Genomic DNA, 15,360 nt, shown 5'->3' with positions numbered 1-15,360 from the left:
CTACTCTTATATAATAAGGGACTTACTGACATATAAGCCAACCCATTTTTTTGATTGAATATCATTTTACATATTTTACTAGCTTTTGCTTTTTCTTTGATGTATAAGATCAAGAACCAATAATAAGAACAGAATAAAACCACTTTTTTTTTTTAAAGCTCCTCTGTCTCTAAGCCTACGCCACTGAAAACCATGATTTCCATTTATATTTATCCTCATTTGTAGTCCCTTGTGGGAATCATCTGTTTTGCACTTGTTCCGTCAAACATATAGTTTTTATTTCTAGCACAAAAGTCTTTTGAGAAATCTAATTTGACAAACTGTATGCTATCAGGATTGAAGTGTTATAGAACAATTTCACTTGCCTTTTTAAAATTGGGATTGGATTTGAATTTCCTTTTCTTAATCTGCTATGAAGCACTATAATTTTTAAGGTAATGACTGAATTTCCTTTCTACTGACAATGATACAAGAGTTCCTTTTTCCATTTTGGGGCTGGAAGGTGTCATGTTGTTGCCCATTAAATATATGACAGCTGAGGTGAGAAATTCATTATATTGCTATAAAAATCTCTGTGAACACCTCTCTTCCTCACCCACTCCCTCTGTATTGCCAGAATATTAACAGTGAATTTAAGTGATATTAGTTAAACTCTGTTCTTATTTGTTTAAAACCTTAGAAATTGAATCTTAGCAGAAGATAGCACCAAATATGTCCAACAGTAAACTTACGAGAACCAGGAATACAAAAACTGGATATATGACTGTATATCTTTATGTTGCATAAGAAATATTTTATTCATACTAAAAGTTGACAAGCACCAATATATGTCACGATGTATTTTCACTTTCCTTAACACCTCGCAAGGCTTTATTTCAGACACTTTTCAATCTGAACGTTAATGAAGACAAAAGAATAATGTTGGATTCTTTGTAAATTGCAGTGCTAGGGCCATAGAAAGCAATGGACACCAGACCCACGAAAACCAGGATCATGGGGGTAGGAGCTTGGGATGGAAGTCAGGAATGGCAATGGGCCGAACCCCCAGGGAATTAACTAGTGAAACCAATCACTATTTAGTCAAGTTAGAGGGAGAAGCCTTTTAAGCTCATTGCAAAAAAAGTCAGGTACTCTAGAAATTGTAAACGTCAATATTTATAAGGCCAACAGACCTGCTCAAGTCCTAGTAAATGAGGACTCTGATGCAGAAGTTACTTGCTACAATAATAAGTCTGAATTCAACTCAATTGGAGTCCAAGATGGACATAAACCATCTCCCTCTCAGGTACACTCAACCCCAAGTGTACTTTTCAACATGACTGTACTTTCTAATACATAAGGAAGAGTCCTCACTTCTAAGAGAGTCAGTCTTAATCTAAGCCAACATTTGCCAAAGTGTGTTCTATAGTTCCAGATTCTCTGTTAAAAAAAAAGAGTTCCATGATCCAATATATTTGGAAGTCCATACACTGTATGTTACACTGTAAGCTACAGTGTTGATTTTTTAACTTTTAGTGTTTTTGTTCATTTTATTCACGAATTCATTTAGTAAGCAAATATTTATTAAACTCATCCTGTGACCCAGTCATTCAGTGCTGGGGACAGGATGAGCGATAAGGTAGATGTCTACAAGTCTACACTCTTAAATCTTAACAGTCTGTGTACAAAGGCAGATAGTAAAACAAGCAATTATGATACAGCGCGTTAAGGCCTGAAATAGGGAGATCCAGGACGCAAAGGGAACATACAGCAAGGCCACCTAACTGGTCTACAAAGGGTCCAGAGAGGTTTTCTAAGAACTACCGTCTGTGCTAAAAACCTGAAGGTCAAGTAGAAGTCACACGGGGAAGGGACTTTCAGTCACAGAAGCAGCAGTGATGATCCCAATAAACAGCTCGTTGTTTTCCTCTTTCTGCTTGCTCTGTATTGTGCTGGATACCATCCCAAGTGTCCTATCCGTCATCCACCTGAGCGGGTTTTATACTTACCCAAAACCATATGGCTAATAAGTGGCAATACCTAGAATTTGAGTCCTGAATGATCCTACTCCAAAGGTTTTTTTTCCCCCCACTACTCCACCAACTGCCTTTCAATGCAATTAACTGATTTTTATTAAAATGATTTGAATGGTACCTTAAGTTTGCTTTGTTAGTGATTGTCCTCTAATATTCATTAGGTTTCTTTAATAGAATCCCATTTTATATTTTAATAATTGTGATGAAATTTGGCATTTGGGTAGGAGTTTCAGAAGTATATTATAGCACGAAGGTCTGAAGTTCACATTCCAAACAGTATCTTACATGTAGAAGGTACTCAAAACAACACAACTGCAACTTCACATTTTACTTACTACTTTAGGGTGGTTTAAAAAGATAATTTGAAACTCTTGTAAAGAAATATGCTACTCACACTTTTGAAGTAGTTTAATTCTCCGTCTGACATGATCAGGATGGCCATAGGATTTTTTATTTTTAAGATCGAATGTAAGTAAAGGTGAAGATATAAAGTTGATCCCCTTTAAAATGTCTGGACCTACCTATAACCTGCAGCTATAAACACACATTTTGGCAAGAATATTCATAGGCGGTGTGAACTTCATGTCTCATTGTGTGAGGAGGTGCATAGCATCAAGATAGCGCACTGTTAATCCTTCTGAAGATCCTGATGTTAAGGAGAGTCGGGCAAACAGTAGAGGTAGATTTAAGAAAGTAATCCTAACAGAAATGGTCAAAATGCCATGGCTCCTGGAGTGAGTGAGACAGTCTGGCTTTTGCACCTAGTGATGGCAGATTGAGCCAGAAAGTGTAACTCATAGACTTGCTTTAATTGGTCATGTCAGCATGCCAGTCACCAAAGTTGCCATTAAAATTATTTTTAAATAGTGTAAATTATATATATATATACATAGACACACATATATACAAATATATATATATTTTTAAATACAAATGTATACATATTTTTAAAATTTCTCCTCTCCACTCTCAGGAGATAATTTTGAAGAGTGAAATGGTCCCAGGGGAAATTACTGAAAGAAAAAAAGAGAAGTAAAGAACCTGGCTAATCTGTAAACTTTGATTAATTCCCAAACCTTTGTAACTTATATTGGTGTCTACAAAATACTTTTGCTGAGTGGAATTTCATTTGTTATTTTTATTCATCTTGGGAAAAGGTGGAATGGTGAACTAAAAGAAAAAACAAGAAATGCTCCTGCGTTTTATTCACGAACAAATGTCAGTTTATTTCCTTACTAACTATAAAATGTGTTGGTTTAACTTTAGGGACACCACGGTACAAACCCTCACTCTTCAGCCTTCTGTTAGAGATGGACTTATTGTGTATGAAGACTCGCCTTTGGTTAGTAATACAATTGTATGAATATTCTCAACTGTAGTTTTTTGAATGATAATTATATTTCAGCCATGAGTGGGAGAAATCTCCCACAGATACCAATATGTTTCAGTCTTCACTGGAAATCACTCCTTCATATGTCATTTGGGGAGTGGGTATTTAAATGCAAATTGTTGGGAAAATAACATGTTTTCTTATTCTGTTCTCTCTCCAGAGTGAGAAATTTAGGGAATGATAGAAATCCTCTAATCATTTCTTTTTCATTCTAAAATTTAAAAAAAAAGAAAAGAAAAAAAGAAAGTTTGCTGTTGTTTTCAAATGTACAGGCTTTGAAATTAGATAATATTTCTACAATGTTTTTAAAAATGATGTTAATGAATAAAATATTAGGCCAATGTTTTGGGCTGCTGGGAAGAACATTCCTCAGCTTCTCTCATAAAACCCAAAGAAATTCTGGCCTGCCAGGCATGTCTCTCTGTGTAGATAACTCCCTCTGTGTAAATAGCTCCCCTTTGCAGCAGTGGCAACAAATAAGCCATCGTGAGAACCTCTGAGGTCCAGACTTGTGTGATAGGAATCTTTGGGATCTCCTGCCTGAATTCTCCCAGATTGGACCTGACTTTCTTTGAACAAAGATATGAAGGCTGGAGTTGAGGGTAGAAGCTACATGTTTTCCTTTTCAATTCTGTTTATTTTTACCCTAAAATTAAAAAGAAAATCCATATTCATTTTTTTAGAATATGGAATAAAATATTTGTGGTAGAAAAAAATCATCTATTTCTTAATCTGTATTTCATGAAAATTATTTCACAAAACTATGTAATAAAAATTTATGATCTGGTCCATTTTTATGTTATGAGCTATTTCTTACTATATAAGAAAATCTTTCGGTTTACATTTAAATTCAGTGAGTAGCTGCTCCTATCCACTCTTTAAAAATGTTTTCAAGAGGTTATCCTGGCTTCTACCTTTCTTTTCACAACGTCACCATTTACTCAGCCATCTAAGACCTAGGACTGTTTCTTATTTCTCCTTTCACCTCTTCCCATCTGATCAGCTGCACAGGCTGTGGATTATACCTCTGGAAAACTCTTCAGATCAGTGTAATGCTTTCTATTTCCATTTTCCCCATGCCTCCTTCCCTAAAATCAGGTCCTCACACTTTCTTACCAAATTGTTATGTATTCCCCTTTTAGCTATCTCTGCGTATCACGGCTGGATTAAATGTACTAAAGTGTAGCCCCAGGCTCCTTTGTTATGTGTGAACTCGCAAGTTTTTAACTACATTCTGTTACTTAATGAGATAAAGCACACATTTCTTGGTCTGGCCATCGAGGTTTTAGTAGTACAGACCTGACCTACCCCTCAGATCCCAGTCTCTCTCTTCTCACATTTAACCTCTGCTTCACAAGATAGACTATATTTGCTCTTCCCTCAACAGCCTGCAGAATTGCTTGAGTCTGACTATTGATTTTTTTTGTCTCAAATACCCATCTCTTCACCATACCTCGTTATCTCTTAAAATTGTACACTCTTAGAGCCGTCGCAAATGCAGTGTTCTAACGTCCACTGTCACTTGTGACATCTCACTCCTCTTAACCCCCATGGCACCTTAATTTCTCTTGTTTTCATTCTCCCTTACCCTAGGGTGTGAATTGTTGTGGACATCGCCAACATAGGAATAATTATGATGCTAAAGGAAAAAAAAGTGACTACTGCAGAGTTAGAACTTTAGTAACTGTGTGAAGCTTTTAGTGGAGACCCGTATTTCGTTTCTAGCTTTACTACAGACATTTTTGTGATAGTGTGTTTATAACTTACATAAAACCAGCTATTATAAATCCAAAGCAATGAGAGATGAAAACTTTTAAATGTTTGCTTTCATTCTTTTGTTTATGATAAATGTTCTGTATTCAAAGGTTAAAGCAGTAAAGTTGGGTCATGTTCTGGTAGTGGATGAGGCAGACAAAGCCCCAACAAATGTCACCTGTATTTTAAAAACTCTAGTAGAAAATGGAGAAATGATTCTAGCAGATGGAAGACGCATTGTTGCAAGTGAGTATGAAAAGGCAACTTTCATTTCAGTATATTCAGTATTTACATTTCTGGTATCAAATCATACCATTAGCTGGTTAACTTATCTGCCAACAACAAGCATAAGTTCAGTATAAGTCACGTTGTCTGTTGATAGTTATTTATAAAAATCAATACGTCTGAATCCAGCTTTGTCAGTTTCACTTTCTAATAGCCAGAGAGCATCTCTGAAAATTTCAATAGTAGTTTTAGGACAAATCAGCTTCATATATTTTCTACACTGAAAATACAAACATACAATCCTTATTATACTCATCTCTCAATTATTTGTGTGCAATTTATTTTCTTCCATTGTTATCTGAAATTTGTTATAGCCTTACTATATTTCTATTACTAATAATATTAAAAATTAATGTTATTATTAGCTCAATGTAATTAGGAAAAAATGCTGAACATTTTATTTTACACATGTATTTATCATATATATGTATGAATATATGTGTGTCTAAATACATATTATACACACACCCTGCTTCAGGAAGAAGTTATCCTGTTTGGGGTGCCTTCTTCCTTTTATTTTATTTTTATTGTTGTTGTTGTTCTCTGGGAAAATGTAAATGGATAAATCTCATAAATCTGTTTAACCTACAGAGAAAAATTGTCTAATGCAATATGAGAACATTTTCTAGTTTCTAAACTAAAATTTTTGTGTCATGAAAAGACTTGAAAATCTATAACTAGCCATTGAAAATATACAGTCAGTTGCAGGGTAATGAAACAAGTTGAGACTAATAACCAAAATCTTCAATATTCAAACAAAGCATATACAGAAGACCCCCATTAAAAATGTACACCTGCATCATCACAGAGATTTCTTCTTGGACGTTGTCATTGCAAAATTGCCATTTCTAAGCCTAGGAAACTCGGCACTAGAAAAAGTATTGTAACATTTCAGTTTCACAATGAATTTATGGGGAAAAAATGAGAATAATGTCCTTTAGAAAAATCGTTCAGACTCTCAGGATTAGAATTCTACCTGCCCTTTTTAGAGGCATTATGTGGACAGTAAATGGAAAGCAAGAAAGAATTCCTGAAACAAACTTGTAGTTAAACTGTGGCTATTTCCTGGTAACCCTCTACATGTGTTTATATATTTTTGAAGGATAGTCTAGAAGTAAAAGAGTCATCATAATTTTTAAATTCAAGTTTGATAATATTGTAGATAATACGTTAAACACAAGAACCCCTGAAGCTCTTTTGCATGTGGTTTCATAACATATCCGTTCTATGGCTATGATTTTCGTCTTCTTTGTTTTTTAAATTTACATTTTTATTGTCATTTTAATTTTCGTTAAGTAAGTAAGTAAATTTTGCATGTGACCACATACCCTTGTTACTTGCCACTACTAAAAGTAAAGGAGATCAAATGTTAAAATTAATGGTAGTATTAGTACATGAGTATATGGCACATTGAAAGGTTACTTTTCGATATCATAAGAAAAGTACAAGTGTAAGTTCTTACAGACTCATCTCAAACAAAACTGCAGGTGCTTCACAACTATCATTTGTTAAAGATGGACAGCCTAAGGCTACTTTTTAAATAAACCCAGATGACAAGTGTTTCTTCTTAAAATAACCGTAATAAAGTTTTTACTGTCTTAAATTGTTGTTTAGACAAACAGTTCTATCTGAAATGTACATCATCCAATAGTGTGTAACATTCACTTCCTTAAAACCTTAAACGTTTGCATGAGGAAAGCTCCAGTCAACTTGAAATTACTTATTTTAAGAACTATGGTAGAATCACTTAAATGGAAATAAATCAACTTTGCTCTAATGAGTTGAGTAGGTGTTCAAGACCTTTATTCTATGTGGTTAAGTTTCAAGGTGCATAATCTGAATGAAGGTTACTGCTTAGGTGCAGAATGGCAGGCTTTTATGCTGATTTGATAAAAAACGAAAAGATGTTTGGATTATTCTTTGAGTATCCTTTGGATTATCCCTTGTTATGGATTCTATTTTTTTTTAAGGGATAACAGCATCTCAAGCCAAGTTTAAGTACTGTAAAAGACACAGTTAGACAAGTTTGCTTTTTAGACGTGCATTTAATTTTAATAAAAATGCAGATTCCTGTATAATTTAGTATACACTTTATCAGTACTCTGTTCTTAAACAGACTTCCTCGAAAATGTTTTTGTTTTCTGCAATCAAATTGTTCAACCAGATTTCTTAAGAGTTTTTTTTACAATTAAACAGTATGACTACTTATGTGATTTTTTAAGGCTATAACTTTATATTCTTAAGAATTATTAAATATCAGTAAAGAATACATAGAAATTTTGTTTTTCAGATTCTGCTAATGTCAATGGAAGAGAAAATGTTGTTGTGATTCATCCTGATTTTAGGATGATCGTTCTGGCCAACAGACCTGGATTTCCTTTCCTAGGCAATGATTTCTTCGGTACCTTAGGTAAAAACATTAATGATCATCTTAGCAAAAACAATAGTAACAACAATAATAATATTATCTTAGAAACAATGCTGTCGTGGCTGTCACTAACGCCACCAGGTGCTGTCATCATCACAAACACCACCTTGTGAGAGGGTTTGTTGTCCCCGTTTCAGAGAAGGAGAATGTCTGGCATTCAGAGATACTGTTTTTCTAGGGTCACTCAGATAGTGATTGTTAGAGCTCGGCTTCTTCTCTAAGTCTGTCTAATTCCAGAGCCTGTTTTCTTAAACAATTAAACTGTATTTTGTTGTTTAGGGCCCCTTAGAATAAAACACAAAATAAGGAATGGTTTTTAGTGTTTTTGTCCCATCTCCCTCACTATGAAAAGGTTTGTGACCAGCTCTGAGGAGATTGGTTCATGTGGATTGGAGGAGCCCTGGGATAGACCGACTCATCAGGAGCCTTTAAGAAGAGCTTCTCTATGGTGAGGAGGTCATTTTGGATCCTGGTCATTCTCAGACTCAGTGTGAAACAGGCTCAGTCTCCTGGGAGGATTTTCCCAGGGAATTCCCCATGCAGTGATTTAAGTACAAGGCTAGGCAATAGAGCATTGTTTATAGAAGAAAAAAAAAATGGGTAACAACCCAAATGTCCATCCAAATGGGACTGAATAAGGAAATTCTATTATGTCCACACAGTAGATTACTATGCAGCTATTTAAAAAAAAAAGAATAAGTTTACCCATGCTGATACCAAAAGAAAAAAAAAAAAAACAACTAAGTGAAACAATAAGACAGAACAGTGTGTACCAGTGTGTCTACCAGTTGAAAAACAAAAGGCAGGAGGGATGTGTGTGCATGAATATTCTCAGACATGCACAGAATTTCTCCCGAGGCGCACACGTCTCTTACATCCTCTTACCTCTCTGCCCTTGCTTCCTGTTCTGCTCTGTGCTGCTCTCCCCATCACTCACTGTCCACTCGCCACTCTGCTCTCCCGCCTCTTCCTTGAACACGCCAGGTACGCTTGCCTTAGGGTCTTTGTATAGCTGTCCCTGGAATGCTCATCCTGCAGATACCTGCGCTGTCACCTTCTCAGTGAGGCCCATCTGGCTGACCTCCCCCATCATCACCATTTCTGATGTCCTATTCTGTGCTTTTCTTTCTCTTTTCTCCTTGAAATGTACAGTTTCTAACATTTATAATTATTGTTTATTATATCCCTATACCAGAATATAAACTCTCCGAGTGCGGAGATTTTTGTGTTTTTGATCACTGATAGATATAAAATCCCTAGAGTAATGCTTGGCACATGGAAGGCATTTAATAATTATTTGATGAATGAAATGAATATAGAGTCCATTATAGTTTTATATTAGTGTTACATTTGACTCTCAGCAAAAAAAGCAAAAGCTGTTTTTCACGTTCATATTTGGACAGGTTTAGCTGATGAGATACAAGCTCCAAGTTATCATGGTTGCATTTTATTCAGTTGCTTTCATAAATATTATAATAATGATAAAATAATTGTTTGAATGATTTTGAAGTCAAAGTAAGTCTGGATGTCCTTTCTTTCTAAAGTGAACATGTTCAATAATCCAAATCTGTTTACTTTTAACTTCCTTTGGTCCCTTGTCTTTTGGATTATGAATCAGAACTGTGTGAACTTTTTTTTTTTTACTTTTTTTTCCCATTATGTTAGTACAGAGCTTTATTTGGCAGTGTACTTTACATGTGTAACTTCAGTCAATGATAGCAAAAATAGTACAAGATAGAAATTTCATTGCATTCTGTTAATGCTTTGTCCAAAATTCTTCATCCAGGAAATAATTTTTTTTGTTTGATAGTGTAGTTTGTTTACAATGTTGTGTTAACTTCTGATGTACAACATAGTGTTTCAGTTTTATACATATATTTACATATATATTCCTTTTCATATTCTTTTTCATTATAGGTTATTACAAGACATTGAATATAATTCCCTATGCTATCCAGTAGAACCTTGTTGTTTATCCATTTTATATATAGTAGTTAGTAGCTGCAAATCCCAAACTCCCAGTTTATCCCTCCACCAGCCTCCCTCCCTCATACCATAACCATAAGTTTGTTTTCTATGTCTGTGAGTCTGTTTCTGTTTTGTAAATAAGTTCCTTTGTACCATTATTTTTAGACTCCACATATAAGTGTTATCATATGATATTTTTCTATGTGAACTTTTATATGAGAAATTTATCTCTCCTGAGTATAAATTATATTTTTCTAGTATATTCTCAGTTGTCTAAATTACAGATGAAATATTTTGTGTTTCTACATTCCTTTTTCTTGATTTTAATTTAGACATTGTCTCTGCAGGTTCACTTTTCCAAAACCAGCTCTAAAGTAGATTCTAGCATCTGTACAAAATATAAATTGTTTAGAGAGTGATGATACTGATTTTTCCTTTTTTAATATACATAAAGCGGCATGCATGTGAGATAGATGTATATAATTTCTGAAGATACTCAACATGTGTTAAAGTTAAAAATGCAGCCTCAGAACCATATGAAAAGTATTTTCCAATTAATGGGAAAGGAGTAAGTTATCAAAACTATATATGTTTATATATATGCATTAAAAATATTAATACAGGTCTGGAAAAATAAATGCATTGGACTGTTAACACTGGGTGCCTATGAGGGAGAGGGTAGGACTGGCAGAGACACCGAGGGGCTTCTCTTTTTTTCTTTTTCTATTTGGGTATCTCCCAGTGAAATTGTGTTCAAAAAATGTAATTTTTAACAGAAATAAGTCTGTGCAGAATGAACCACACATCACTCAGTTTCCTCTTCTTTTGCTTCAGTCGTTTGCTTTTTTTCTCTCTACCTATTGTTGGGCGGGTTTTCTGTGCAGTTTTACACATTTAAAAATAGGAGTGCTTTGGTGAACCACCCGTGGCTCCTGTAACAATCATTCTGTACTTCCTATGGCATCATAATGGATTCATTGCATGCTGAATGTGGATCTTTTTTCTCTTGTAGGTGATATTTTTAGCTGCCATGCAGTTGATAATCCCAAACCCCACTCGGAGCTCGAGATGCTCAGGCAGTATGGCCCGAATGTGCCCAAGCCCACCCTTCAAAAACTCGTGGCTGCCTTTGGAGAGCTGAGGAATTTAGCCGACCAGGGGATTATTAACTATCCTTATTCTACCAGAGAAGTCGTCAACATAGTCAAGCATTTACAGGTATGCCACACACCTGGGTGTAAAAGTTTAAAAGAAGCCGTCAGTCTGAGCCTTTTTTAGACTGCCTAATTTATCCAAGTCTTTCCATTTCCATAAATATAATACTGATTCAAATGATATTATATGAATTGTCTGTAATCTAAATGAACATTTTCCGTTTGGCCTTTGGATTGACTTTGGCAAGATTCTGTGCCATTATTACCAAGGAGCTAGGAAATTTGGTAGAGGCTTTTGTTTTTGTTTTTGTTTTGTTTTGTTTTGTTTTTTGTGGAGGAAGCAGGATGCAGAGGAAGACAGAAGAATCAGACAGCAGGGCAACTTGACTACTGTCTGACTTTATGCAACAGGCATGTGGTATCTGAGTGGAGAATATTTTCATTTTGAAAACAAAAGACTCAGTGATTAAAAAAAAAAAAAGACTAGGAACTAACAGTAATGACTGTATACCTGTAAATCATGTGAGAAAGGTTTATAAGACTTAGAGTAAGTGGGCAGGAGAATGAAATTCCTCATAGCCATGTACAACATAAAGCCCACCAAAGAAAACAAAAAACCCAAGTAGATTTTATTTTGATAACAAATAATGGTTTCCAAGCTAGCGGTCACAAGCTCATAACTCTTGACCTCTGTTCCATCCCCACTCTCCAACGAAGACCTAGAAAGGAAACTAGAAAGCTTTATTCTGCCTGTAAAACCATGAGTCCAGCTCAGCCCTCAGTGCCCAAAGAAAATCAAGACAGAGCCAGTAAAGGACCCAGTGGACACCACCAGTGTACAGTTAACTGTTAGTAATACTTGTTTTTTTTTTTTTTCTCTATTTCTCTCTTCTCTGTACTTTTTATATTCTTCTCCCCTTCTTTTATCATTCCTTTTTTTTTTGTTTATTCATAGACTTGCAACTTCTCTAAATACTTCTGTATAGATATTCAACAATCCCCTTTATTTAAGTATCATTTTTTAATTCGGTCAAGCTATACTCATTTTAAAGACAGGAGATTTCAGGCAGCAGTGGAAGTCACCAAACACCGGGATCTGAGCACTGATTCAACATTTGAGAGAAAGAACTATTCCCTCTCAAACTCTGATATTTATTTAAAAAGAAAAATATTAAGTCATCAGAGCAAACATTAAAAGAGAAAAATGTGTATTTTCCTCCTATGTGGTTATCTGCCAAGGCTAGTAAAGAAAGATCTGCTGAAGGTTTTTTGATCATTATTGTTCTATCAGTCTTGTAAATCTTTACGATATTGTGTATTTTATCACAGGGTAATACGGGATTTTTTTTTAACAGAAATTTCCCACCGAAGGTCTCTCCAGTGTGGTTAGAAATGTGTTTGACTTTGATTCCTACGACAACGACCTGAGGGAGACTTTGATTAACACTTTACACAAACACGGGATACCCATCGGAGCAAAGCCTACCAGTGTGCAGCTGGCAAAGGAGTAAGGCAACCTCACTGTTGATAAAAGTCTCTTGCGTGTTACTCTTCTGATTCTCAAATGCTGATCATTCTGAATCTAGTGTGATACTCTACTAAGCTGAGTTGATGTGGAAATTACTTTCCAAGAGTCAGCTCTTCAAATATATGTTGCTATTTGCTGGCTGGGTTTCAGTTAAATAGCATTATTTATAGGCCTGTAAATTGAGAACTTCAGTTATTTTGAATGTCCCATGAGTAGATGTAATATAATCAAATAAAGGGAAATATTTGTTTCTTTAACAGTCTCTGTCCTTTTGTTGAATTCCTATGACTGTCATTTTTCCCTAATCTAGTGCAAAATCACTGTACAAACATGAAAACTACATGAAGAGATAATATGTATTTAGTTAAGATGTTCTTATTTATGTCACCATGTATTTTCCTGTTACAGTAGTTTTCTAAATTTATAATCATATTAACTTGAGAGTTTGGGTGACTTATTTCAGCTTGACAGATGAGAGAGGCAGAGAGAACAAGTAGGTTTGTTTCATGTGGACTAGTTACATGCCTTTTATTTTGTAATTACAGGCTACATGCTTAACCTTAGTAAAGAATCATGCAAATGCTATTTTGTTGACCAGAAAGATAGTTGATAGTTTATTAGTAGGGTAATTAAGTCAGTACAAATTCACTGGAAAACAGTTTTAAATATGCATAACTTATTGATAATGCATCTAATGCACCAATGTCTATAAGTCAGTCAATTATCATAAATTCCCAAGGGACAAAAATTACTTTTAAATTGTTATTTAACTTTAGTTTCATATAGGAGGCCTTCTCTACCTTTCTTAGAAAAAAACTGTTAGATATGAATTAATGAGTAGTCCAGCTACAGATATATACATATATATTCTGTGTACACATCACCGTTATTCTTTGCAGTTATTATAAAATGTGTCAGAATATACGCCAATAAAAATAAATTATTAAAGCTTTAACAATTTCTTCAAGGATCTCTTAAAGAGAAACAAATATTTCCCTTTCACAGTAAAAGCACAAGATGGAGTTATGTTAGAAATGATCAGTGAATTGGTTTATATTATTAATGAGTCAGTAATTTGTTTTGAGAAGAGTGGCTTGGTGTCAGTTGCTACACTTCTCTGTAAAATACTATTTTGCTGGTTGATTCGCAGTGTTTATGGGCATTTTGAGACTAGTCTGGTAATTTAATGGGCACTTATCTTCTATATTAGAGAGTTCAAGAAGTGTCTTTAATATGCAAACTTCTGTTTGTACTCATGTTTTATTTCCTTTTTATAAATCATATCTTTATTTTCAATTAGAAATAAGATGAATTTTATTACTATTAACAGATTTACAGAGTTTTCTCGTTTCATAGAAACCAGGCTTGTAATTTTAAAACAGCTTTTTTTGTACTCTTGCACAACTTGAAATAAAAATTCAAATGCATATTAGTTGGTAAGATCAGTCAAAACAAGATTGTTGGCAAGTTTCTAAGGAAAATAAAATGATTTAACTTACTCATTTCTGTCCCCTATTCTAAACTGAACAATTCTTGCCATGACTTGTTAATTGTTGCCAAACCTTTTGCTTCACTAGACGTTTTGCTAAATCAGATTTTTGAGGTTGCTTCTGTGCAGTTCTACAGATACTATGTTAGTGAAGAAGATTCACATTGAACTTCTGTCACTAGGAAGGAAGAAGGACTAAATGTTTTCATTACTATTTAATTGCTATTAATAGCCTCTTGCCCTGAATGAAAATTTCTTGCTACTACAGTTCTTGCTTAATTTTCTTGTTCTCTAATCCAATCATAGTGCTTCCTCAGCAGGAGCAAAATTACATTGAATCCAGGTTAAGATGGTCACATTCACACTCAAGGATGGAAAAATAATTGGCCATCCACTGCATATAACTCAAAAGAGATGTGAGGCACCTGCTGTAGCAGAGGGACGTTTCCACACAGGGCAGATACTAGACTAGACGCACGGTCCGCTGCAGCTCCTTCCTCCTCAGCCGAGATCAGAATGTGCTTGGCTATTTGGTGATGACCCATCAGTGCGCTTTTAGTGACATTCCCGTGTGAGATGCTGTCACTTTCCCTTTTGTTCTCCTGAATAATGCAGTGCTGGTACCTATCTCATAAGATCTCCGAGCATCATGAAAGGCCCAGTGTGACCCTATGAGATGATGTGACTTATCTTCTCTACTAAACCTTTGCTAAACCTGGTACTTTTAGGCTGCGTTGTAGTGGATGGTTATTTTACCTGGCTTGACTGTTACCAGTGAGAGAGGTTCTGGAAAGGGGAAAGGAGGCCTAACTTTCTGTTCTAATATTCTAACGTGTATAATTTTCCATGTTTTATTTTTTAAATGTCCACAGACCATTTGGGCACTGGAATTCTTCATTTTGTTTTCTTACTTAAATAAAATAGAGATGTTAAAGTAAAGGTCTATTCTGAAATTGCTATTTCTTGGGACCTTTGCCTCCAATAAAGCAAAGCTTCACCACACTGCAGTGCCTACTCTAGGGGGATAACACTGGCACCCTTACCAAGGCAAACGAGAATCAAGTTAACCAGGCATTTCTGTCGCATTTCAACACAATATGAGTAAGTTTATGCATTGGTAGACATCACCATAAACATATCAAGTGAGGGAAGGCAATACATTTTTTTGTATATTTATATTTTTATTGAAGTATAGTCCAGTTTACAGTGTGTCAGTTTCTGGTGTACAGCACAATGCTTCAATACATTTTTAAAGCAGCAAAAATTAAAATGTTAATATTCATCAAGTGCTAACTAAGTGTTCTAAACACTTTGCGTGTATTAACTAAATCTATACAATAATATTTTT

General features: G+C 34.9%; 1 protein-coding gene across 4 annotated transcripts in view; it reads left to right on the top strand.

Moving 5' to 3' along the window:
• The window catches only part of VWA8 (von Willebrand factor A domain containing 8), a 297,615-nt gene that overhangs the window by 152,642 nt on the left and 129,613 nt on the right, over window positions 1-15,360 (top strand). For all 4 annotated transcript variants that reach the window (XM_064493121.1, XM_064493122.1, XM_031466068.2 and 1 more), the window contains exons 22-26: window positions 3,282-3,357; window positions 5,271-5,406; window positions 7,736-7,855; window positions 10,854-11,059; window positions 12,351-12,502. In XM_064493121.1, coding sequence (XP_064349191.1) covers window positions 3,282-3,357; window positions 5,271-5,406; window positions 7,736-7,855; window positions 10,854-11,059; window positions 12,351-12,502 — 690 coding nt within the window. The remainder of the gene's footprint in view (window positions 1-3,281; window positions 3,358-5,270; window positions 5,407-7,735; window positions 7,856-10,853; window positions 11,060-12,350; window positions 12,503-15,360) is intronic.

This window comes from Camelus dromedarius, chromosome 13 (assembly GCF_036321535.1).
Source record: "Camelus dromedarius isolate mCamDro1 chromosome 13, mCamDro1.pat, whole genome shotgun sequence".
Taxonomy (NCBI): Eukaryota; Metazoa; Chordata; class Mammalia; order Artiodactyla; family Camelidae; genus Camelus; species Camelus dromedarius.
This window is presented reverse-complemented; position numbering and strand designations above follow the sequence as displayed.